Source organism: Engystomops pustulosus, chromosome 4 (genome assembly GCF_040894005.1).
Source record: "Engystomops pustulosus chromosome 4, aEngPut4.maternal, whole genome shotgun sequence".
Taxonomy (NCBI): Eukaryota; Metazoa; Chordata; class Amphibia; order Anura; family Leptodactylidae; genus Engystomops; species Engystomops pustulosus.
The window spans coordinates 18253220-18278895 of record NC_092414.1 but is presented as its reverse complement, the minus strand read 5'-3'; the positions used below and the strand labels follow the sequence as shown (position 1 = coordinate 18278895).

Below are 25676 nucleotides of genomic sequence, written 5' to 3'. Positions count from 1 at the left end.
TTTCATTATATATACCCTATGTGGTGGTATTATTTAGACTCTACGGCAATATCATTTATACACTATTGGCAGTATTATTTAGACTCTATATGGCGGTATGTATACCCTATACAGCAGTATCATTTATACACTATATGGCGGTATTATTTAGACTCTATATGGCGGTATGTATACCCTATACAGCAGTATCATTTATACATTATATGGCGGTATTATTTAGACTCTATATGGCGGTATGTATACCCTATACAGCAGTATCATTTATACACTATATGGCGGTATTATTTAGACTCTATATGGCGGTATGTATACCCTATACAGCAGTATCATTTATACACTATATGGAATTATTATTTAGACTCTATATGGCGGTATGTATACCTTACACGGCACTATAATTTACACCCTATACAGCAGTATAATTTATACACTATAATGCGGTATCATTTACACCCTATATAGCGGTATATATACCCTATACGCCACTATAGTTTATACACTATATGGCAGTATTATTTAGGCTCTATATGGCGGTATGTATACCCTATACGGCAGTATCATTTGTACACTATATGGCGGTATTATTTACACCCTATATGGTGGTATATATACCCTATATGGCGGTATCATTTATACACTATATGGCGGTATTATTTATACACTATATGGCGTTATTATTTGACTCTATATGGCAGTATGTATACCCTATATGGCAGTATTATTTACACCCTATATGGTGGTATATATACCCTATATGGCGGTATTATTTAGACTCTATATGGCGGTATGTATACCTTACACGGCACTATAATTTACACCCTATACAGCAGTATAATTTATACACTATAATGCGGTATCATTTACACCCTATATAGCGGTATATATACCCTATACGCCACTATAGTTTATACACTATATGGCAGTATTATTTAGGCTCTATATGGCGGTATGTATACCCTATACGGCAGTATCATTTGTACACTATATGGCGGTATTATTTACACCCTATATGGTGGTATATATACCCTATATGGCGGTATCATTTATACACTATATGGCGGTATTATTTATACACTATATGGCGTTATTATTTGACTCTATATGGCAGTATGTATACCCTATATGGCAGTATTATTTACACCCTATATGGTGGTATATATACCCTATATGGCGGTATTATTTAGACTCTATATGCCAGGATGGTCCTGCCCAGTTTCCATACAGGAGGCCATGTCTGTGCCAGTTTCCAGCGTCTCAGCAGGTGAGGCATGAATGGGCAGCGGATGCCATGTCCTGACTGTACAAACACAGATTTACATCACAAAAGTATCCAGGATCACAGAGCAACCACACAGCCGGGAGGACAAAGTCCAGCGCACCGGGATTCACAACGATGAGAGTTATCCTCCTCCACATGATGAACCTGTATCTTACTATTATTGTAGTAATTGCTTTCATATTCTGGAGGGTGGCAATGAACCAGGAGACTCAGGATGAGCAGAAATAGTAATTTACTAACCAGCAGATGTCAGAGCTCCACTGATTGTATACTCACCACCTATTCTAGAGTCATCTGGGGAACACCCCTGTAATATCCCGGCTAATAGGATCATCCAGTATGAGAGCAGCCCCGGCCTCTCCTCACAGCTTCTATGTTTGGGACACAGAATGTGGATTTGTCTAAATGTAACTCACTGCAGAGTATTTATCATCCACCCGCGGTATTATTTATAGCGCCCTGTGGTGCTGTGTACACCGCACTGTGCAGAACCGGAGCCAAGATCTGTGCCAGGGGCTAATTATTATTATATCATGCAACTGTACTATCTATCTCATGTCTCTCTATCTCATATCTCATATCTATCTATCTATCTATCTATCTATCTCCTATCTATCTATCTATCTATCTATCTCCTATCTATCTATCTCCTATCTATCTATCTCCTATCTATCTATCTATCTATCTATCTCATATCTATCTATCTATCTCATATCTCATATCTATCTATCTATCTATCTATCTATCTCCTATCTATCTATCTATCTATCTATCTATCTATCTCCTATCTATCTATCTCCTATCTATCTATCTCATATCTATCTATCTATCTCATATCTATCTATCTATCTATCTATCTCATATCTATCTATCTATCTCATATCTATCTAATGTCTATCTCATATCTATCTATCTCCTATCTCACATCTATCTATCTCATATCTATCTATCATCTATCTATCTCTCTATCTCATATCTATCTATCTCTCTATCTCATATCTATCTATCTCTCTATCTCATATCTATCTATCTCTCTATCTCATATCTATCTCTCTATCTCATATCTATCTATCTCTCTATCTCATATCTATCTATCTCATATCTATCTATCTATCATCTATCTATCTCATATCTATCTCCTATCTATCATCTATCTATCTATCTATCTATCTATCTAATATCTATCTATCATCTATCTATCTATCTCATATCTATCTATCTATCTATCTATCTATCTCATATCTATCTCTCTATCTATCTCATATCTATCTATCTCTCTATATCTATCTCTCTATCTATCTCATATCTATCTATCTCTCTATCTATCTCATATCTATCTCTCTATCTCATATCTATCTCATATCTATCTATCTCATATCTATCTATCTATCTATCTCATATCTATCTATCTATCTATCTATCTATCTATCTATCTATCTATCTATCTAATGTCTATCTCATATCTATCTATATATCACATATCTATCTCATATCTATCTATCTATCTCCTATCTATCATCTATGTATCTATCTATCTATCTATCTCCTATCTATCTATCTGTCTATCTATCTATCTATCTGTCTATCTATCTATCTATCTATCTATCTATCTCATATCTATCTATCTATCTATCAGTTTAGGATGCACCTCCATTGACCTCAGACATGATGAAACAACAGGCGCTGATCAAGATTATTGCATCATTTATGAAAATATGAATTCAGACAAAAAATAGTTTTCCAGAATAAGATGTGTTTAGCTTTCTCTATGTGGACCCTGCGCTGTGTACTCTCTATGTAGGCGGATAGATGATCCTCGGGTTTGCCAGGTTTAGGAAACATTCATTACAGGAAATAGCAGGTTACTTTTTCCCCAATTTTCCATTTAGTGACTCCAAGAGAAACGTCAGACAATATGTAAATAAAGTTTGTTTAAAACAACTTAAAAAAAAGGTGAAGTTGGATGCAGAATCCTAGAGAGATGACAGTAATGGTGGTGCCCCCTGGTGGCGAGAGGCGGCAGCACACCGGGGGTAAGAGATATAAAATGGATATTTTAGATATTTTTTTAATGAATTCGCTTCTAGAATCTCATATCTATCTTCTATCTATCAATTCAATTGAAAGAAGCTTTATTGAAAAGGACCAAATACAAGTTAGCATTGCCAAAGCATTTGGAAAATAGGGGATTGTGGGGGACATGGGGTGCAGGGTTGTGGCTCTTTTGATGGCTGCTTCTGGCAAGGAGTGCTATTTTCAGCATCATTAGAGATCAACCAGGGCAGATATGCCAGTCTGTAAAGGGAATGTGGGTGGTTTTATTAAAAAAATCATGAATAAAGCCTACTTCTAGACATCTGTCTGCTCCGCCTACCAAATGCCCACCCCCGAGGAGCTCTGTCTATAGAATTGTTGACCGAAACCAACTAAAAAGAACCTCTTTCTGTGCAGGCACGGTATCAGTCTTATTCATTATTAGTATACCCTTACTAGGACCATATGTTTATATTATACCCCCACCCCCTTCACCACCATGGAGGGGGGGGGGCACAAAAAAAAAACATAATTTCCTGCAATGCTCTGTCCACACCATTGTCTCAGGAGAGGAACCCTCCAAGAGCAAATAAGGAAAAAGAAAAAAACTCCCAAGATTGTCCTCCATCATTGTCCATCTTATCTCCATCCCTCATTAGTTCTGGGAAGGTTTCCTCCATTGTCCAAGACTGTATACAATGGGATCATGTAAGATGGTAACCAGGTTCTCTCGCCTGTTCACAATCAACATTACAAGACATGAAATAAGGATTTGTTTAGCTGGAGGATGGGAATAGCTTCCATAGATTCTGCAGCGTCAAGGTCGAAGACGGAGGGGGATCCATTTGTGAAGTGGGGGTTTAATTCTTTGGGTCAAAGGTAGGTGGGCACAGAAGAAGTACCAACCAAGCAACCGGTGCTCAATGGGGGACCCTCCTCTAGGACACCTAGCGCTTAAGCCCCACCCCAGTTACACTTCTAACCCGTGTAGCACCGCCCACTTTGACAAGCCATGTTCCTTTAAGGCACTGGGGCAAGCTGCCATGGGTGCACTGATGGTCTATAGGCTCCACACCCAAAAAAACAGGCAAATTTGGGACAAGTTTCTGTATACCCTGTCCCCTAAAAGTTTGGGTTGCAGGCTGGTCCTACCTACTACATCTCCCGGGGAACCCCTTGAATACAATATGAACCATAGACTACGACACGCTCAGATCTGCTACATCTGTCTATATACTACGGCAGCGGGGTTTCCCCATTAGAGGAATGAGGGGGAAGTAGTCCGGACGTCCTGTGTTGTCACATGTTCTGAGTGACCAGCGCCAACAAGACCCGGGCAATCCCTACATTGTTGTCCCAGATTAAAGGGGCGAAAGTACATTCCGGGATTTTGGACGCTGAGAGACCAGTGTGATGTTATCTTAGCCGTTTTAGAAGAAAAATAGTCATTTAATGTAATATTAAGGATTTGCCTCCAAGAGCTTACAATCCAATATAGAGAGTTAGCACTATACTATACATTATACAACCTTTAACCAAGAGCTTACACTCTACTATACAATGCTTATGTACACTGCTCCTATGTGCTTACAATCTAGAATACAACATCTATCCTGCCCTGAAGAGCTTACAATCTAGTATAAAACATCTATCCTGTCCTGAAGAGCTTACAATCTAATATACAACATCTATCCTGCCCTGAAGAGCTTACAATTTAAGACACAGTATATACATTGCTTCTAGGAGCTCACAATGTAGTATAAAATGTTCATGCTGCTACTAAGAGCTTACAATGTAATTTGCTCTCATATTACAGCTATTCCCTTTTCCTCCACACAACACATGCATGCTCGTCTTAGAAGTGGACAAGATCTATTTTATCTAATCTGGGACAGGATAACCCATCAGATTTGACGCCCCCCTCCTCCGATTCTGTATTGAGGGCCTATTCTATGGATATGTTATCAGTGTTTTTAGCGCGAAAAAAAACACCTTTGAGGTGATCCCTACAACATTGGGGCACATTAATTGGCAGATTGAATGACAACTATTACTAAATATAAAATAAAGTTGATGTTAAATTAGAAGTTAAGTGCAATATACACACATTTTCTAATAATGTTTTGTGTAACTTTGCGATACAGCCATCTTTCTCTCATGTAATGGCGGCCATCTTTGAAAGAGTAACAACAAGCAAGTGCGGCCATATTTGTAGTCACCTTCATATTACCTCATCAGTGGCCGAATAACAATCAATCGTCTGACATTATTTTGAGAGATGTCACAAAAGTGACAACTAAAATGGCTGTGCTTCCTGTTGTCCCTTCACAAAATGGCCGCCACAGTAAAACGCTAAATAATTTCTACATTTTGGAGGAACTTTTAGGGTTATTTTAAAGGTTGTGACTGGATATCACTGACATCTGAGCACAGAGTGAATAGATTTCTAATATTGACCTACTGTGGGGCCCGTCCTGTGACCAAATTTTGGTAGGCCGCACATGAAGCCTTCTAAACAGTTGATTAGATTGGGAGTCATGTTATGGCGTCTTTCTGTCACAGTATTTTCATAAAATTTTCTGAGCAACCAATGTGTAGTATAGAACCCAGACAGTGTTGGGCCGCTTTCACACTAACGTATGTATGCAACCCTTACCGCAACGATATGGTACGGGTTGCATATGGCCGTTTTCACATGTTAGTGGCACACGTGGCATTTTCAACCCGTTTTTAGTCATGCGTTTTCAGTTCGTTGAAAAACGCATGCGGTTTTTGAAAATGCATCCGTTTTTGTCCGGTTTTTCCAATTATCTTAATCTAAGACACATGTGATCACAACATGGAGGCAGATGCAATGATGACAACCGGTTCTAAATATAGTCATACATTCCCAGGAGGAATAATAGAGGAATTATTGCAAAACTAAAAACCTAAAAAACAGGTTATTTCCTAGGAAAAGGGAAAGTTCTGGATTGAAGATAAGGATCGGTGGCTTGATAAAGACTAAAAACAGTGAGGAAGAAGCCCATTCCACAGATTCCATCCTAAAGGGCAGGGATGGAGCCGTTGTGAGGAGCGCAGAACAATGCGTCCAGTCACAAATGGAGAGGAAATGCCCTTTAAGAGGGGAAATACAACATCGGAAAAAGTTAAAGAGCACTGAGGGAATGTGTGTAATGAACGGCAAGCACAGAGAGCCACCCAGATAATCCCAAATCATCACTCTTCAATGAGCTTCAGCCACTGCTATAGGCTTAAAGGGATTGTCCAGAGGTTGAAAAACATGGCTGCTCTTTTCCAGACACTGCTTCACATCCGACCATGGGTAGAGCAACTAATCTTGATTAAATTTTATACAACTGAGTTGCAGTACCGGGACCCGCCTTGGTCAGGTGTGGCGCAGTATTTGGAAATGTATTTTTTTTACATTTTCTAGTGACAGATCTCAATAGCCACCTCATTAGTCAAAGTCTGACCCTTAAAGGAGCCTTTAAAATAGTGTCTCAAACAAGAGACTACCAAAGAAAAGGGGCACAGAGGACCCCAATCTGTAGCCAATAGAGGGAGAATTCTACTTCGGGGACATGCCCTTTAAATATTCCTACAGACTGAACTCCTAAGCCTTCTGTGTGCGCAGATTATCTCTGGTACACCATAACAGACTAGCAGCACAATTCTGATTTCAGATTTTCTACACTGGCACACTGTAACAAAACTACAAGCAAGATCAAATCGGGACATTTCCAGTCACTGACAGCAAACAGAGGTGTTTGAATTGTGAGGAATTAGAACACAAAGAAAGAAAGTTTTCAGTTTACAAAAGACCAGATACATTCCTCCAGACTGAAGAAAGCCGCTGAGTAGAGCTGTCCGCTGGGATTTCTGCACAGTGTACAAGGTTAAACAGGATAAACCAGGAATGTCACATCCAAAGCTGCAACAAGATAAATGTGAAGAGTGTTGAAGACGGAGAGCATAGCCTCCAAATATTCTGCATTACAAGACTACATTCCAGTGACCAAAGCTGTGCTGCAATACCAGAGGCGGCCTGTAGGAAAGAGTGGCGATGTTTAGGAATATAAAGTATATAGAAATAATTCACACAAAGCCATACATATTAGGACTGGAACAGCCATAGAGCAGGGATTATGATCGAAGACACCTCAGATCCTTTAACCTCTCGGATGTGGTGGTCAAATAAGCTCACAACATATGAGAGGTTACTTTCCATTAGTGACAGTAGTAGTAATTATGCCTCAAGTGGAGATGGGGGTAAACATTTAATCCTCCCCACACCTCCTTCTTGAAATAAAAATATTCCCCCCTATTCGGCTCACCACACCCCTTTTAAGGATGGATTCACACGACCGGTGCCCGCCGTACCGTAGCACGGGGAGCACTGCTCACCCCCGCCCCTCTCCATAGGGATACATGGCGCACGGCGTCGTATGCCTTGAAAAATTAGCACCATACCGCTCCCGTAGAGCACCGCGCACCCATTGCCGTCTATGGGGGACGTATATCGGCCGTATATACGTCCCCCTTGCAGTCGTGTGAATGCGGCCTAACCCGATAAAAATCGGGTTAAAAGTGGAGCGATGTGGGGTGACTGACTGGCCTGTAGCTCCCTATAATAAGTTAAATAGGGAGCCAGAAGAGCCAGCTCTTCTTAGTGAGCGGAGCCTAATGCAGTCTACATAGTCACACCTGATAACAGGATCCCTTTAAAAAAAAAAAAACTATTTTTTTTTTTTTTTTTTTTTATTAAACAAACATCCACAAGGAATTTTATTAAAACCCTTCACATTTATTTACATCCATAAAATAACACACTTTATTTTATTCAAGTTATCAAAATACAATGTACAAATGGATCCACATAATAGAGAATAGAAATATGTGTTCCCAAAAGAACAACCTATAGTACAGGCAACAGTCCTGTTAAAAGGGGATCATTACCAAAATATGTAAAGGTTGCTGTTAATTAAGTGCAACAAACATTTTCCAATTTATTTATTTTTTTAATTTTGTGATACGGACGTTTGGCTCTTCTGTTATGGCGGCCATCTTTGAAAGTGTAACAGGAAGTTCAGCCATATTGTTAGTCACCTCGTCAGTAACCAAATAGTCAAAGTGGCTGTTCTGACAGGATTTTCAGAGGAGAGGTCACAAAAGAGACAACCAAAATGGCTGAGCTTAACGTTTTACCTTTCACAAAATGGCTGCCACAGTAAAAACACTTAAAATTTTAACATTTTTGAGGAACTTTTAGGAATATTTTAAGATTGTGACTGGATATGGTTGTCCTCTGAGCACATTGTGAATAGGTTTTCAATATTACAATACAGCGCCCCCATTGAGTTCACAAAATTTTCCTAGGCCGCATATGAAGCCTGTCTTGTCAGTTGTTTACATTGGGAACCTAATTATGTCATCTTTCTGTCAGAAAACTTTCATACAGCGTGTACTGATCGTCCAATAAACATGCAGCTTTCACTTTGAATTCGGCTTCTTAATGATTGGCCGCCATTGTCAACAAAGACCATTTTAATGATCCTTCCCTATATATAGTATAAATTTATATTGCATCACAAATCCAGCGGCCATATTGGGTTTAGGCACGATGGGGTTTATGAATGAAAACGTTCCAGGGGTTACAAGTTGTCACTCTTAGACCATGTCTTAAAGGGGTGCTCTAAGTGTTGCCTAGTAACAGAAGGCGGGTTTACTACACCTACACGCAATAAGGTGGAATGGGAAAGTTCCCACGTCTCAACCACATGTTCCTGTTTTATAACAAACGCAGTTATGTACAAAAAGACAAATTTTTTGTTTTATTTTTCAAAAAAAACACCAAAATTTCAATCTTCAAATGAAAAGTCGAACGGTTCAAAGGCTTTCTGGAAGGCAGAGGCCAGGCTCTCCTCCTCGTCTTTGCTGAGTTTACAGGCTTTCCAGTCGGCTCTGGTGGGGATATTCAAGATGGCCTCACTGGCCAATACTTCCCTGTAAAGGAAGGGCATGCAACCATGAAGGAAGAAAGGAGACTTTAAGACAGGTATAACATGGATGTTAAAGGAAATCTACCACCAGGATTAAAGATTGTAAACCAAGCACACTGACATACTGGTGTGTGCCCCCCTCTGGCAGGATCTGTTTTTATTTTAGCTTGTTATTCCCTGGTTTTTCCAAAAAAAGGCTTAAAATTATGCAAATGAGCCTGATCGGCTCTGGGCTCCATAGATGTTAATGGCACCTGGAGCCCCGCAGGTTCATTTGCATAATTTGTACATCATTTTTCCTGAAAAACAAGGGTATAGGTAGCTTAAAGAAGAGCAGATCCTGCCACAGGGGACACACACCAGTATGTCAGTGTGCTTGGTTTACAATACTTCATCCTGGTGGTAGATTCCTTTTTAGTTGGTAAATCGGGGTGAAAGTGGAGAAAAACTATTAAAAAAAATAAAAAATTTGACACTCTACCACAATCTGGACTTCAGGAGGTAGGAAACTGGTGGAGGCACACAACATTTTCTTGGTTTAGGAACGGCAAATTAAAAAAGGTCATACACTGGGGCAGAGAAAGTCAGGAAGAAAATGTGGCTAAAGATATCCAGATTGATGGAGTCCAAAGTATAGAAATCAGAAAGACCAACTATTTGGTCACCTCTCCATGGACACTAGCAGTTTAGGAACCTTTTGCTCAGGCAGCTTCCCACAGGTGCCTGAGCTAAAGGTTCCCAAGCCACCAGTTGAGACAAAACAAACCAAACTCAGTTATCACATTCACACGATTTCTGATCTACTGGACTCCACCAAACTGTCCAAACGGTTACCATAGTTTAGGACTTGGGAACCATTTGCTCAGAGATAGACACTCCCACAGGTACAGGTGCCTGAGCCAAAGGTTCCTAAACCATTAGTGTTATTGCAAAGGTGACCAAATAATTGGCCTATTTTAATAATTTTTGTCCTGATCAGTATTGGTCCAATCTCACTGGCGATCCCTAAGGTACCTTGGAAAAGGATTTTACAGGAATCCTGTAGACCCCCTTGAAGTAAATCTGGATACTGTATGGATTGGCTAACTGGGTTGCAGGGTGCACACATTGCTCAGGATTTCCAGCCTACAGATAATTGTTACATCCTATTTGGCAAGCTGTGTGCACTATATAAATAAAGGAATTATTATTATCATCCTACCTTCCAAACTGCAACGGGAAGTTCTTCTTAATCCGGTGAAAGAGTTTTTCTCCACTATCCAATTCGACATAAAAATATGGAGTCCCAGGCTGCACAATCTAAAAGGTGGAGGTACACAAAGAATTTAAAGGGGCTGTCCATATTGGAGAGGGGGCTATTATAGGTTGCCCCTACTATTTAACCCCCCCCCCCCCCCCAAAGCTTCTTCTACGCAGGACAACCCTTTTTAACTTACCTGTTTGAGGTCTGTGTGCTCTGGGATCTCCAGCAGCTCGATGTTCTGTTCCTGGGCCTGAACAATGAAGGACTCTTTGATGTCCTCCGTGGTGCAACAGCTTAAGGGCAGAGGTACCACCTGGTAGAGAGATGTACCAATTATATAAAGGGTTAATGTATACATTTTGCAAAGGTAATTAAACAGTGAAGCCCTGACATGACTTGTATTCTACATCGTTTAGCAGTTTTACCCTCTGCAGGCTCCACCTATAAAATTCTCTGGTGGCTGGAGACTACATTTCTATGTACATTGTATGGGAGACATTATCACAGCTATAGGACGATCTACTCCATAACTTTCTCTCGCTCATCAGAAGGGTCATTATAGGACATAACAGAGAGCGACCGACGTGTACCTGGGTGAAGAAAGCACTTGGGGCGAGATAGAAACTTTCCATTAGCTGCCTGCAGCTTCCACTGTGTGTCCTTGTATCGCTCTTTTCTCACTCAAAGCTATCCTCCAAATCATATAGTATATTTTATAGCAAAACCGACAAGGAAAGATCGGAATAAAGCACTTGGGGTGAGATAAAAACTTACAAGAACAGATGGAGGAAGCTGCAGCATATAGTATCACCTTTCTCACTCAAAGCCATCAGCCAGATTGCATAGGACATGCAGAGCAGTTCCGACCAGCACCGATAGTAAGATTCTATCTCGCCCTGCGTGCTCTATTCCCATCGGTGCGAGAAGGGAATGCTCTGTACTGCGCTATGTGGAGAGAGAAAAGGACAGATAAAGGAAGCTGCAGCATAAAGTAAGCTTATATCTCACACCCGGTGCTTTATTCCCATCACTGGGCAGCGTGGCGACTCAGTGATTAGTATTACAGCCTTGCAGCGCTGGGGACCTGGGTCAACATCTACAAAGAGTTTGTGCGTTCTCTCCGTGTTTGCGTGGGTTTCCTCCAGGTCTTCTGGTTTCCTCCCACACTCCAAAACATACTGGTAGGTTGATTAGAGTGTGAGCTCCATTGGGGGACAGGGACTGATTTGGAAAGCTCTGTGCAACGCTGCGTAACCTGTGTGCGCTATTTAAAGACATTATTATCAGCGCCGCTCAGTATTGCGATATAATATACTATAGGATTTGTCTGATAGCTTTGAGTGAGAAAAGAGAGATACAACGACACACAGTGGAAGCTGCAGCTAATAGTAAGCTTCTATCTCACCCCGTGTGCTTTATTCCCATTAGCTGCAATGTTTTTTGTTTCAGTAGGGTTTTACTTCCGTTTTTGGAAAAGCTGGATTGCACAGTAACTTGATGCAACACTGCCCCCTACAGAGGACATACCATTAGGCACAGGACTCTTTCCGCTTCCTACTTGGTCACCTACCTACAGCCAGACTCTCTGCTGCAGCCCACAGGAAGCCCGCGCTGCTGATGTTGGCAGATCCCCCGGACAATCTGAATCACAGCAAACCCAAAATAGCTACACAACCCTTGTTTAAAGTGGAATATCTGAGGTCAGGACTCTAAAAGGTCCCGACAAGCCGGCGCTGCCTACAGCCTCCTTAAAGAAGCAGCAGAACGAAAACATTGCAAGTTGCGGTTACCGTTTCTGTAAGAGGCAAGTCATCACCGGGACCATTTATCCCTCAGACGAGTCAAGTCATCATATCAGCCAGGAAAACCCGACCGTCCAGACTTAAACTAATGAGATGCAATGAGCTGTCAGAGCCGTGCGGTTGTAGAGAGGACACAGAGCTGGAAATGACCTCTTCGGACTCTCCCGGCGCTCTTATTATCTGCGTGACGTTATCAGACTCATCCGCAATGTAGACGGAGGAGCCGATGCGATAACGCCACAAACTCAAGACTCTTATTACAATGTTCTGATTAAAAGGGAATTTACAGAAGTTCTGGTTATTACATGGACTGTTTAAAAAAAAAAAAAAAAAAAAAAAAAAAAATCTGATTACTAATGCATCACGTATTCAACGTAAAATATATTAGGGTGGCTCTGTGGTTAGCATTACAGCCCTGCAGCGCTGGGGACCTGGCTTCAAGTTCCAAATCAACATCTGAAAAGAGTTTGGATGTTCTCTCAGTGTTTGCGTGGGTTTCCTCCGGTTTCCTCCCACACTCCAAAACATACTGGCAGGCAGATTAGATTGTGAGCCCCATTGAGGACAGCGACTAATTTAACAAGCTCTGTGTAGTGCTGCGTAATCTGTGTGTACTAATAAAAATTCCTTTTTATTTATAATTATATTAAAATCTAATTAATGAGGCCCCCTGCAATGAATTCATTCTATAGTAAAATCTGATTAATAATGTATTGCGAAGAAAAATCTTAACACTAATGCAGCATGTAGTTAATGTACAGTAAAATAGGGTACTGGTGTTCAATTTATAGTAAAATCTGGATTATTGCGATATCCCGCTTTCCACGTATGGTATATTAAAAATCTGATTAATACGACAGTCTGCAATCAATGTATTGTATAGAACAGATTCATTAAATTGAAAGCATGGCTCATCAGATTTGACCACTTCTATTTAGTCCCATGGGAGCGGCCAGTGAGGAGTGGAGTAGACATGTATGGGGTCCTGAGGGAGGTAGCGATGGGGAGGAGGAAATATGGAGGGGGGGGGACGACACCCATGTATGGATTGGAAAGATCTTATTACTTATACAAATTGCAGTATATTAGGCGTATTACTTAACATATCTGATTAATAAATCACCCTGCAGAGAAATCCGATATACCCTGGATTCGAACAATTAATAATACCCTCTGCTTAGAAAAATCCTATTACTAGCACACCGTGCAGGCACGGCAAAGTTTAATATACTGCGAAGAAAAATCTGATTAATAATGCAAATGAACATTCCTTCATATCACTGCACGGGCAAGGGGGTGGGGGGGGTTTTGCTTTCTGCTCCGCTTGTCACCATGATATAACCATGAGCATGATGGCGTATGATGACCATGTTCTTGCTGCCAGATGGGGGAGGAGACTGACTGGTGGGGATGTAGAGTGAAAAACAGGGGCAAAGGGGTTTAGCCAAAAATTGATCACCAGTGTTTATATGGAGCACAAGAGAAAAATATTGGGAAAAATTATAGAAATTTTTAAAGGTGGAATCGCTGCAAATTAGATTTTTGGTATAACTCCTTTAAGGCGAGCTGGTGTTTGTCAAAATAAGACGTATGCTAAGCGATTGGGCTCCGTCACCTCTCATTGAGCCGCAGAGGGTTGACGTGAACGCATTTCCATTCCCCGCGGACCAATTTGGAGCAGGAATTGTTATGAATGAGCTGACATATGAGTCATTAGCGCTCAGCAACAGATGGGTCTGTTATTTCTTATACACCTCAGGAGCCAGACCAGAAAACGCAGGTAATGCTACTGATTGCACTCTTAAAGTATCCCTTAAAGGGATCTCTCAGAAGGTGTGACCATAAAGACTGAAGGCGGTGCTAGGTACTGTCCCTGGTGAGATGCGTTATCATTTCTGTATGTTGTTAGTAGCAGCAGGACTGAAAAACATGGATTTACATTCCAGCATTGTACTGGGGCTGTGTCCTCACACTGCTGTGCTCTTAGTTCATTGCACTCAGCACCGTCTGTGTGACGGTATGTCGTATGCAATTTCAATTATTTAGGGATAATGGAGCGCTGTGTAGAGAGCTAAGGGCACAGTAGTGTGAGGACTCGCCCCCAAAACAGTTGAAGGAATAACAATGTATATTACACAGCCCAGCTGCTACGAACATACAACTGTTACTCCTTTAGAGGTGATGGGTGCAGGGCACCGCAGTGTGAGGACACAGCGCCATGTACAATCCTGAAAAACGAAACCAATATATAGCTTTTACTTATTTAGAGGTGATAGGGTGCAGAGCTAAGGGCACAGCAGTGCGAGGACACTGCCATGTACAATCCTCGAGTACAAATACATTTTTCACAGTCCTGCTGCTACTAACAACATACAGCTTTTTTTGGGGCTACACTGTGCCCAATCTAAAAGTAAAAGCTGTATGTTGTTAGTAGCAGCAGGACTGTGAAAAATGTATTTGTACTCCAGGATTGTACATGGCAGTGTCCTCACACTGCTGTGCCCTTCGCTCTCTACACTGTGCCCAATCGACTCTAAGGCACAGCAGTGTGAGGACAACTCCCCCCCCCCCCCTTCCAGTACAATACTGTGATATAATTCCATTTTTCACAGCCCTGCTGCTAAAAACTAAATAAAAGTACAGGAGATTACACATCTCTCTAGGTACAGTGCCCAACACTGGCTGCAGAGAGCTAAGAGCACAGCAGTGCGAGGACAAGCCCCTAAAGCTACAATCCTGGCATATAAATCCATAGTGCACAGTCCTGCTGCTACTAACATAAGATACACAAAAGTATCATTACACATCGCTCCAGGGTGCTACCTGGTGGTTCTTGTGACCTACCTGCAGCTGAAGGTGCTGGCTCCTGTAGTTCCTCTCAAACATCACGTATCTCTTCCCCTTGGACTTGTAGAACTTCTTCAGGGCGGCTTTGTATTTCTCGCACTCTTCAACCACATCAGACGCCAGATCCACCGTGGCCTGGTAGTGGCCGATGGGCAGGATGAGGACGTGGTCCGACGTCAGGCCGCCCTTGGCGAGAGCGACATAACACTGGGAGGGAAAGGGACAGACAACTCAACGTCAAGCAATGCACAGAGAACAGGGATTGGCTGAGAGGGAGGGTCATGTGTCGTCAGTGTGCCGTCATACTGCAGACCAGCCACAGAAACGGTTTTAGAGAATAATACACCAGGGACACCTTCATATTTGTTATCCATGGCCTCCTTCCTTCTAAGAGGCTTTGAAGGGTGTTACCAGAGCCCCTCAGTGCTGCAGCTGCACAGGCTGTTACACTGTGTGCAGAAACTTCCTGTGCTGCAGTGAGATTACATGAGGAAGAAGGATAGGGGAAAAGCAAAACAGTTACAGCACAGAGGGGCTCTGGTAACACCCCCTCAGAGCCCTTCAGGCTCAATAGCATCACTTAAATATTGATATTAGAAGGAAGGAGGCCATGGATGAGAAATACAAGAAGATTACCACAGTCACGGTGCCTGGATCTATGAGTAATGTCCCGGGTTTATCAGGATGGATTCTCATGGTAGATTCCTTTAAAAGCTAATAATCCATCATCATTATACAAGTTCTAGGTTCCGCTCATACTTACCAGATCCCCAATACTGACCACCAGATGCTTCTCCACCTCAGGACTGGCCAGACAGAACCAGCAGGGTCCAGTGGGCTGAGCTGTGGGCAGGAGAGGACACTGGTTACCACCACACTCTTTATAGAGTGGGGGGGGGGGGGGAAGGTATGTGACCACTGGGACCACTGGGACACCCTACTGATCCCAACTTTACTAATGGGTGGAGTAGCAGGGGAGGGGGTTCACGTGTCCCAAGGGTGAAGAAGGGTTCTTACAATCCTGATGGGATCCTCATTGATCGGATGGTTATCCTATTTGACCCCTTTAATACATGCCCACTACTGGCAGGAGCGGGAAGCACAAGCTACCTGCCACTCTGACAATTCGTTGGGATTAGATCGTTATCCATAGGGTAGAGGGTAACCATTAACTTTAAAGGGAACTCTCCAGTTACTGCCGATTCATTGGATTATACCTTGTGCAGGGCCTAAAGGGAGGAGCAGGATTCCAGGTTCTAGGACTACAATGACAATGAGTCTTGCTCCTCCCCCCCCCCAGGCCCTGCACCTTGAATTATTTTTATGAAACCCCCGCAGATCGCAAGAACGAGGGGTCCAACAGACCCCTCGCCGCTCATCAGACTAATGGAGCAGACGGCCGCGCATGACCATTCTGCTCTATTAATCTCTATGGAGCTGCTGGAGATAGGTGAGCGCTGCGCTCGGCAATTTCCATCAGTTCCATAGAGATTAAATGGAGCAGAACGGTCATGTGCGGCCGTCTGCTCCATTAGTCTGAGGAGCGTCTCAGCACCGAGACCCCCACTGATCCCGTGGATAGGGCCTAACTATGCTTGGTGGGAAAACCCCTTTAAGGCCTGATCATTAAAGGGGTTGTCCAATACAGAAAAAAAAAGGTCTATTTTGACCATCTGATAGTTTTCCGTCTACATTATCTACATGGATAAAGGGGTTGTCTAGTCACAACAAGAGGGGGCATAACTTGCTGATCGGCCGAGGTCCCAGCGATGGGACCACTCATGGATCTCATAAAGGGGGTCTGTTGTAGCCCAAATGAACACAGCAGCTGCTCTATTCATCTCTATGGCGCTGAAAGAACTAAAGGAGCGCAGTATTCGGCATTAGCAGCACATCATTTGGGGTACAATAAACCCCCCCCATCCTCGAGATCCACCACAATAAGCAAGTTATCCCCCTGTCCCGTGGATGTGACCAACAACCCCAAAAAGTAGTTGATTATTGTCAAATACTTTGTACGAGTTGTACGTTCTTCTCCATGTCACTCACGGTGTTTCGTTGGCCGCTTGGCCCGCTGCCCGCCCCTCGCGTCCCCCTGACGCCTCTTCCCTTGTTGTCTATTCAAGTCGAAGAAAAACTGCTGAGCCGGCTCTTCCTGCGGAGACACAAGGAGTCGGGTAATTAGCGAGAATGATCCACATTACACATGTAATCAGTAATTAGCAGAACGTCTGAACAACGCACACGAGGCGTGAGGTCAGAAGGGTCGCTGGGTCACCCAGGGCCTTCGGGGAAACCTACGCCAGGAGAGGGGGGGGGGGGGGCAATTATAGCCGAGAATAATGAAAACTGAGTGGAATCGGGACGAAGCTCTGAGCCAGGCCAGAGGGCTGCCATCTAGTGGTGGAAGGGAGTGTGACACAAACATGACCACACACATGTACGGACCTCAGGAACAGTGCACCCATTGTGGAGAGGAAACCACACACGTATATAGTCGGGGGGGATATCTACAACCTTAATAGACTTCCCTGAGGATCCCAAGTAGTAACAGGAATAAAAACAGGAAATATATGAAAGGATTTCTCTATTTAAAGGGTTAATACCATGGCAAAAGGTCCTCGGGGGGACGAGTATGTTAGTAAATAAAAAAAAAACTCAATCTGCCCCTTGTTTGGGTTTTCTGGATTTCTACTACAACTGCAGGAAAGTTTTTGGACAAAATCAGTCTCCTTCCCCCCACTGGCAGCTCACAATATAATCCCTTATTACTTACCCTTCAGCAGCGGTCATCTGCACAATACAACCACGTAGTATAGCGAACTGTTCCTGTCCTGACAAGCAGGGAAAGAAGCAAGTCCTATTGGCTGCCGTGTAGTGTTCAGGAGAGTGACTGAGCATGTGCGCCCACCAGAGCCAAGATGAGTTCCCCCACGAATTTAAAGGGGTTGTCTTCACTTCAGCCAATTATTGTTGGTGGAATGAAAATTTAAACAATTTTCCTAAATATTTTGTTTCAATTCCCCACTGCTTTTTAGATCTCTGCTTGCTGTCATTCTATAGAACGCTCCACTTGTTTTACTTCCATGTTATAAACCTGGTCATGTGATGTCACACAGGTGCACGGCTCGTTATATCCCTGGTCATGTGATGTCACACAGGTGCACGGCTCGTTATATCCCTGGTCATGTGAGGTCACACAGGTGCACAGCTCATATATCCATGGTCATGTGATGTCACACAGGTGCACGGCTCATTATACCCCTGGTCATGTGAGGTCACACAGGTGCACGGCTCGTTATATCCCTGGTCATGTGATGTCACACAGGTGCACGGCTCATTATACCCCTGGTCATGTGAGGTCACACAGGTGCACGGCTCATTATACCCCTGGTCATGTGAGGTCACTCAGGTGCACGGCTCATTATACGCCTGGTCATGTGAGGTCACACAGGTGCACGGCTTGTTATATCCCTGGTCATGTTAGGTCACATAGGTGCACGGCTTGTTATATCCCTGGTCATGTTAGGTCACATAGGTGCACGGCTTGTTATACCCCTGGTCATGTGAGGTCACACAGGTGCACGGCTTGTTATATCCCTGGTCATGTTAGGTCACATAGGTGCACGGCTTGTTATACCCCTGGTCATGTGAGGTCACACAGGTGCACGGCGCGTTATATCCCTGATCATGTGATGTTACACAGGTGCACGGCTCATATATCCATGGTCATGTGATGTCACACAAGTACACAGCTCGTTATACCCCTGGTCACGTCATGTGAGATCACACAGGTGCACGGTTCACACCAGAGAGATAATATCACAGCTGTGTGTGTTACAACGACCTGTGCATCTGTGTAACCAGGGACTGGTCCTTATCCATTGGAAGTAAACAATAAGCTTCCTACAGAAGGACAGCAAGCAAATGTGAAATTGATACAGAAAGTATATGGGGAAAAAATGTAGCACTTTTCATACCACAAATAATAGCAATTATTTCCAGAAAGTGGACAAGCCCTTTAACTTCTCCCATTACCAAAGGATGGGGAATAACAGTCTGATTCGCCCCCATCGTACGGTCTATTCTCTCAGGTTACAGATGGCGAGTCACCCAGTTTCTAGGTGGAGTGCCCCTTTAAGCAAAGTGAACTGGGAGGGCTATATAGACTTGTGACATCATCCGGTTTTACCTCTTTCAAGGCTTGACTCCCCTGGGTCTTCTTTCCGTCATTCCCGGACTTCCTATACGGATTTTCGGTGACATCTAGAGGCTGCTTCACCAGCTCTGCCGCATCCATCTGCCCGAGGGGCACAATGTTGAAGGCGTAGATGTACTGTACGATAGAAGAAGGGGTTAATCTCAGCACTGCTGACTCATCAGTAAGACTATGCTTTAAAGGGGTTGTCCCATCTTGTCATAGCCTGGCTACAATATATATCCTGGATCACTCAGAACCTACATGTATGAGCTACTGTGAACAGAAGATACACAGGAGACTGAGCAGAGAGATAAGGTTCCCTGGACAATCCTATAAAAATTCAATGTCAAGTGGAGCTTGACCTAGTAATACAGTAAAAATCATCTTTGGTCACCAGCAGAGGGAGCTAGAGCGCATCCTGCATACAGATCCTATTATACATGTACATGCTGACACCTGTGGACTACTTTACCTTTTTCTTACCCGGGTTGCCAACACTTGCCAAAGCAATGAAGCGACTGACGTGCTGAGCGTTCTCCTGCAACACCACATGGTTTCTGTAAGACAAATGTCATACAAAATTATAAAAGATCTTAAAGAAGTTGTCCAGAAATTTAAGCAAAACCACAAACCTCCAACATTAGGAAGAGCCATTATTAGAAGATTGGTGGGATAAAGAGACAATGGGGCAGATTTACTTACCCGGTCCGTTCGCGATCCAGCGGCGCGTTCTCTGCGCTGGATTCGGGTCCAGCCGGGATTCACTAAGGTAGTTCCTCCGCCGTCCACCAGGTGGCGCTGCTGCGCTGAAGTTCCCGGAGGCGCGCTGTAATGCCCTGAAATTCACCAGCCTATACCTGGTGAAGGTAAGTGTCAATTTCGCGACACATTTTTTTGTCTTAAATGCGTAGGTTTTTCCGAATCAGTCGGGTTTTCGTTTGGCCACGCCCCCCCATTTCCATCGCGTGCATGCCAGCGCCGATGCGCCACAATCCGATCGCGTGCGCCAAAATCCCGGGGCTATTCAGGTACAATCGGCGCAAATCGTAAATATTCGGGTAACACGTCGGGAAAACGCGAATCGGGCCCTTAGTAAATGACCCCCAATGTGCGGTGCTATGGTCACATCACTTAATGTAGTGGTGGAAAAATGGTACTGCAGCTTTTCCCTTAGTTATAGCAAAGTATGAAGCGGTTTCAGCTCTGGATGACCAGTAGGTGCGCTAGTAATCTTATATTGATGCCTTCCTTAAAGGGGGTTGGAAAAACACGGCTGTTTTCTCCAAAAAATGGATTATGATTGGTGCTGGTACTGTAGCTCAGCTGCATAGAGATGAATGGAGCTATGTTAAATTCCAGGCACTACCCACAGTCAGAAGAGCCTTTTTCGGAAAAAAAAAAGCAGCCATGTTTTTAAAACGACAAACAACTCCTTTAAGAACAGGGGTTGTGCCAGGATAGCAAGTTATCCTGTCCACAGTATAAGGAATAACAATATGACCAGTGAGGGTCTGACTACCGGGACCCCCATTGGTCAAGAAAAAGGGAACGTCCTGCAATCCAAAGAACGGGGTCCTGTTCTCAACCAACGGGTGGAGCGGCAGGAGAAGCATGCGTCTTGCTGATCCATTCAATATCATGGGAGTGTCCAAATTTTCTGAACACAGCGCATGGCATCTCCGGCACTCGCATTTGTGGACCATAAGATCGCTCCACCCGATTATGTTTACCTTTTGATCTGTACATCGCTGTGGAATATAATGGGATTATATAAATAAAGCTTTATTATTATGAGAGTGCTGGAGATACCAGACCGCTGTGCTCAGCAATTTCCAACATTTCCATGTTCTGAGTTGCTGGGCATAGGATGAACATGAAAAAACTTGGTACAACTTAACCTGACTGCTTGCCTTTTAAGTTGTACCAAGTTTCGGACAACCAAATCACCGCCACGCTGATAATGCTTAGGGTTCCAAAACAATATAGATCACCCCAGCTGAATCCAGAGATATACAAGGTGAAAGCTGTTAGGGATCTACTAACTGGAATCTGTTTGGCCGGGTTCACATTTGTTTCGTGATCAGCCACGGACAGATCACTCTGCTGAGGACGGAACGCTGTGCATGATCTTGATATAAGATGCACAGAGTTCTTGTTTCCCCAAAATATGTAGTAGAGCAGGGGCATCAGTCCCCCGACAGGGGCATCAGTCCCCCGACAGGGGCATCAGTCACGCCTGTGATCCTGGACAAATGTGAATTCATCCTTAGACCTATAGCACCTACCCGTTAGACCTGGTGAGGCCAAAGTCCGAGCACCCACTGTATTGTATATGCGCCCGATTGGGTTGTACTGACCTCTGCTCCACAGCAATGTACAAAGAGATTCCAGTTAGTAGCGGACCCCTTCTCCAGATCTGGATGATGGTGACAATCTGGTTTGGGATCCCAAACCTCAGCTGCATTACAGCAAGCCGCCAGGTAAGTGGTTGCTTTATATCCCCTATAATTGACAAGTAATGAATTATCCCAAATAAAGTCTTACCTGTACGGCAGCCGCTCGTAGTTTTCTCCTTGCAGGGCAGAGAAGTGATAGCGAGGCTTCAAGCTGGCAGCCAGACCGGCGACCGACGCGGAGCCACAGGTCTTCACATCGACGTCAGCCTGAGGACGAGACACAATATTTTACATGATCTAGTAAAACTGAGCGAAGGACTCCACATCTAAATCCTAAAACAGCTCCTAGTGATCCATTGTAATTTCTGGGTGAATCTAAGAGTCACATCTTTCCTGCAGCGCCTCCGAAGGTGATGCAGAGTATTACACAGGACAGCTCCTCCAGAGGCAGAGTCCCTTGTTATAACCACGAGACGATGGACAACTACCCCATTTACTAACCCAGAATACCCCAAAGTTGTTAAATGAAAACTCATCACGTACTGGAGCGTTTGCGTAATTCCAGACGTCTTTGGGCCAGGGAGAGGTCAGCAGGATGTCCACGCCCTTGAATTTGGAGTTTGAGGTGAGGGACATTTTCAGGGACGTGACATCTTTTGCAGTGAAGCAGTAGGCAGGGGCCGGCTCGCTGGAGGACTCAATGCCGCTGAGGTAAGCGATCTGGAGGCCGGAGGCACCGGTGAACACTCCTCTGCGACCTGTCAGTGAATAGAAAGATTTTAACTCTTTAAATCGCACCAGGAACTTATTATTCTGAATTCAGGATGATAATGTTAATAGAGAGGCAGCCACTGCCCACACTTCCCAACGTAAGGAAGACTGAAACCTTTGCTAGATCAGAGATTCACGTTCCACTTACCCAGGTAGGTTATATTTGTAGCCAGTTCACAGCCCTCCACATCTTGGAAATATCGGACTGTCTCCTGGTTATTCGCTCCGAGGACATAGGTCTGAATCGGAGCTGAGGGGAAGAGATGATAAAACATGATTACATTCATGGTTTCTGAGGATACAACTTCCCTATCCTGCAGGGGGCACTCCTGTGTAACAGGGTGGGACATTCCTGCCATTCATATAAAAATTAAAGGGGTTGTACATTTTACAGCTATCCCCTTCAGATGTCCCATTACTTGGTTCTAGACTACTTAAGGCATCATATTTAAGATAAGAATATCATCTTTTAGATTACAGGCTTGTGACAATGTAATCTACAGAACTGGAGATGTATTCAGTTAAAAATCCAGTTCCTGTCTATGTCTTTATTGGCTGCTCTAGGTCTCTCTTCTCTGTATCTCCCATTCCCAGGAAGACAATCCTGATGTCATCTTAAAGATGAGGTTCTTATCTTTAATATGACACCACCATGGTGTTTCTAGGTCTACAGAACTAGAGAAAGAAGTGTCAGAAATGATTCTCCTCCTGCAGCCTCTAAATGTAACTCCTTTCAAGCAAAATAAGACCCTTCTCTGCTCATTATCACATGACTTTTTGAGCTTTCACATAAGAGAGTGAATTGTAGAATGGACTTTTCATCCGCGACCTGAGGAGGGGGGGTTTGGGAGTTTAGTGGGTAAAGTTTGGTGACAAGTTCCCATGAAGCATCTAGAATTCTCAAAATAAAATAACACATACCTTGCTTTGCTCCAGACTTGTACTCCTGCCAGAGGGCTTCACTTTCTGGGCCGGTTCCAAAGAAACTTCCAACACACAATAATAACTGCAAGAAAATAACAAGATGAATTATTAGCTAGGGGGGGGGGGGGGGTGTAATCAGAAATAGATACATGTAGAGATACATGTAGATACATTTTCTGTACAAAAGCCGAAAATGACATTTCCTTACATCAAACTGGCCGCTCTTCTTCTGAATTTGTCGGACTCTATTAAACAGAACATCAAACTTCCCATAGACGTCGCCGCAGGCCAATCTGTAAAGAGAAAACACAACAGCGTTCTATATAACGTAATAGAATGAGAGGGAATGCGGACATTATGCAAAGTTATTTCAAAGTGTAGCCCCGGGTTTAAAGAAAATCTACCACCAGGGTGAAGGATTGTAAACCAAGCACACCGACATACTGGTGTGTGCACCTTCTGGCAGGATCCACTCTTCTTTAAGCTTCCTTTGCCTTTGTTTTTAGGAAAAAAAGGCTTAAAAAATTATCCAAATGAGCCCGAGGGGCTCAAGGCTCCATTAATATCTATGTAGCCTGGAGCCCCTCATGCTCATTTGCATAATTTCAAAAGCTTTTTTTGCAAAAACCAGAGCATAAAAAGCTAAGAGAAGAGCGGATCCTGCCAGAGGGGCCACACACCAGTATGTCAGTGTGCTTGGTTTACATTCCTTCATCCTGGTGGTAAATGTCCTTTAATTGTTACCCTCTATGCAAAAGATGGGAACAACCTGATCAACGAAGGTGCGGTCACACGTGGTGCTAATGAATGTCTTTTCAAGCACATCACAGGCAGCTGAGAAGACGAGGATTTGCCCAATTACATTGCGGTCAACATTGCATTCACAAAATGCATGCACTTGTTAACTTTGGAATTGTGTTAACATATTTGTTTTGTGAATGCAATGTTGACAGCGATGTAATCAGGCAAATCTCCTCTTCTCAGCTGCTGTGATGCATTTGAAAACGCACGCAGTAACACCACATGTGCACACGACCCCAAGTGTCTTATTTCTGGGGCCCTGTTCACACTAAAAGAAGAAAGCGTCAGCTTGAGCACACAACCAGGAGCATCAGAGCGCTCAGGTATCTCCGGCACTTACAATTATTGTCTATGGGCGCTCTGGAGATAAACAAGCGCTGTGCTCAGCAATTTCAAAACTCACATAGTACTGGTTGGGCATAATCAACCGGCCGCTCCATCAGTAATATCAGGACCCTCATTCTCTTGAGTCCCATCGATCAGACTACTACTCCCATTCTGTTCATAGACTAAGCAGATGCCCCATTCATTCATTATGATGGAGGCTCAGCTTCCTCCAGAATTCCCAAAAAGAGCTCCTCAGGTGGAACGCAAGGCCCCATTGATCCTTATTCACATGATCAGCAAGAGTCCAAGTAGTCAGACCCCCACCGATCATCCAGTTACCCTTTTACACCCCTTTAAATAGGTGGGATCCGAGGGCAGCAACGAATCAATATCATGTGCATCACTGCAGCGCCCTCACAGGAGAAATGGAGTATTGTAATGTGACTAATGAAAGACCTGAGCTTTAAAGACAAGTTCAAGATCTTCTCCCCAGTTATATATGTGCACACATGTATATATACAGCATATCCATAGACAGGCAATACATAACGTTATTCACACCGCTCACTAGCGCCCCCCGCGCTCACAGCCCACACTCACACCCGCAGCGCCTTCTCCGACATGTCCCCGGGTCACCGCGGCCACAACAGCCCGAAAATCCCACCAGTATCCCTCTGCGTGGAACGCACAAACCCCTACTTCCGGCCAGGATCTTACCTGATAGGACAAACTGCATCATGTGATCATTCCACCCGCCCAAGGGATGCTGGGATTTGTAGTTTTTCCCTAACATCTCGCGGGATTACGGATTAAACGAAGACGAAAACTACACAAACTAGCACAGCACAAATGTAGGCATTTACTTGAGGTAAAGATATATTTGTGGCATCACTTTTTAGTTGGCTTTAAGAAAAAAATTAATCAAAACCAAAAATTGGCAGAAATACATGATGTGGGAGGGGCTTCTTTTCGTAATGGGCGTGGTTTAAACTTTTTATGCACCTTTTTATCACTAATCAGTAAATAGTCTCACACCATGGACTGGAATC

At 43.6% G+C, this 25676-nt stretch overlaps 1 protein-coding gene across 1 annotated transcript; it reads right to left on the bottom strand.

Moving 5' to 3' along the window:
- Positions 1 to 8099: 8099 nt before the first annotated feature.
- CWF19L1 (CWF19 like cell cycle control factor 1) lies at positions 8100 to 25332 on the bottom strand. Its single transcript, XM_072145385.1, has 14 exons — positions 25228 to 25332; positions 23708 to 23792; positions 23497 to 23581; positions 22724 to 22825; positions 22348 to 22562; positions 21953 to 22071; positions 19881 to 19965; positions 19400 to 19543; positions 17257 to 17362; positions 15971 to 16050; positions 15205 to 15414; positions 10752 to 10871; positions 10517 to 10614; positions 8100 to 9319 (listed from the first exon to the last, which is right to left on the bottom strand). The coding sequence occupies exons 1-14, from the start codon at positions 25248 to 25250 to the stop codon at positions 9175 to 9177; spliced, it is 1617 nt and encodes a 538-aa protein (XP_072001486.1). The 5' UTR covers positions 25251 to 25332; the 3' UTR covers positions 8100 to 9174.
- Between the last annotated feature and the right edge of the window lie 344 nt (positions 25333 to 25676).

Bases quoted from the DNA above. Each gene is read 5' to 3' on its own strand.
- CWF19L1 (XM_072145385.1), bottom strand. From the start codon at position 25,250: ATGTCGGAGAAGGCGCTGCGGGT. The intron at 23,582-23,707 runs GTAAGGAAATGT...ATTTTCTTGCAG, and splicing joins AGAAGAGCGGCCAGTTTGAT to TTATTATTGTGTGTTGGAAG. The intron at 9,320-10,516 runs GTAGGATGATAA...CTTCCTTTACAG, and splicing joins TTCCCGTTGCAGTTTGGAAG to GGAAGTATTGGCCAGTGAGG.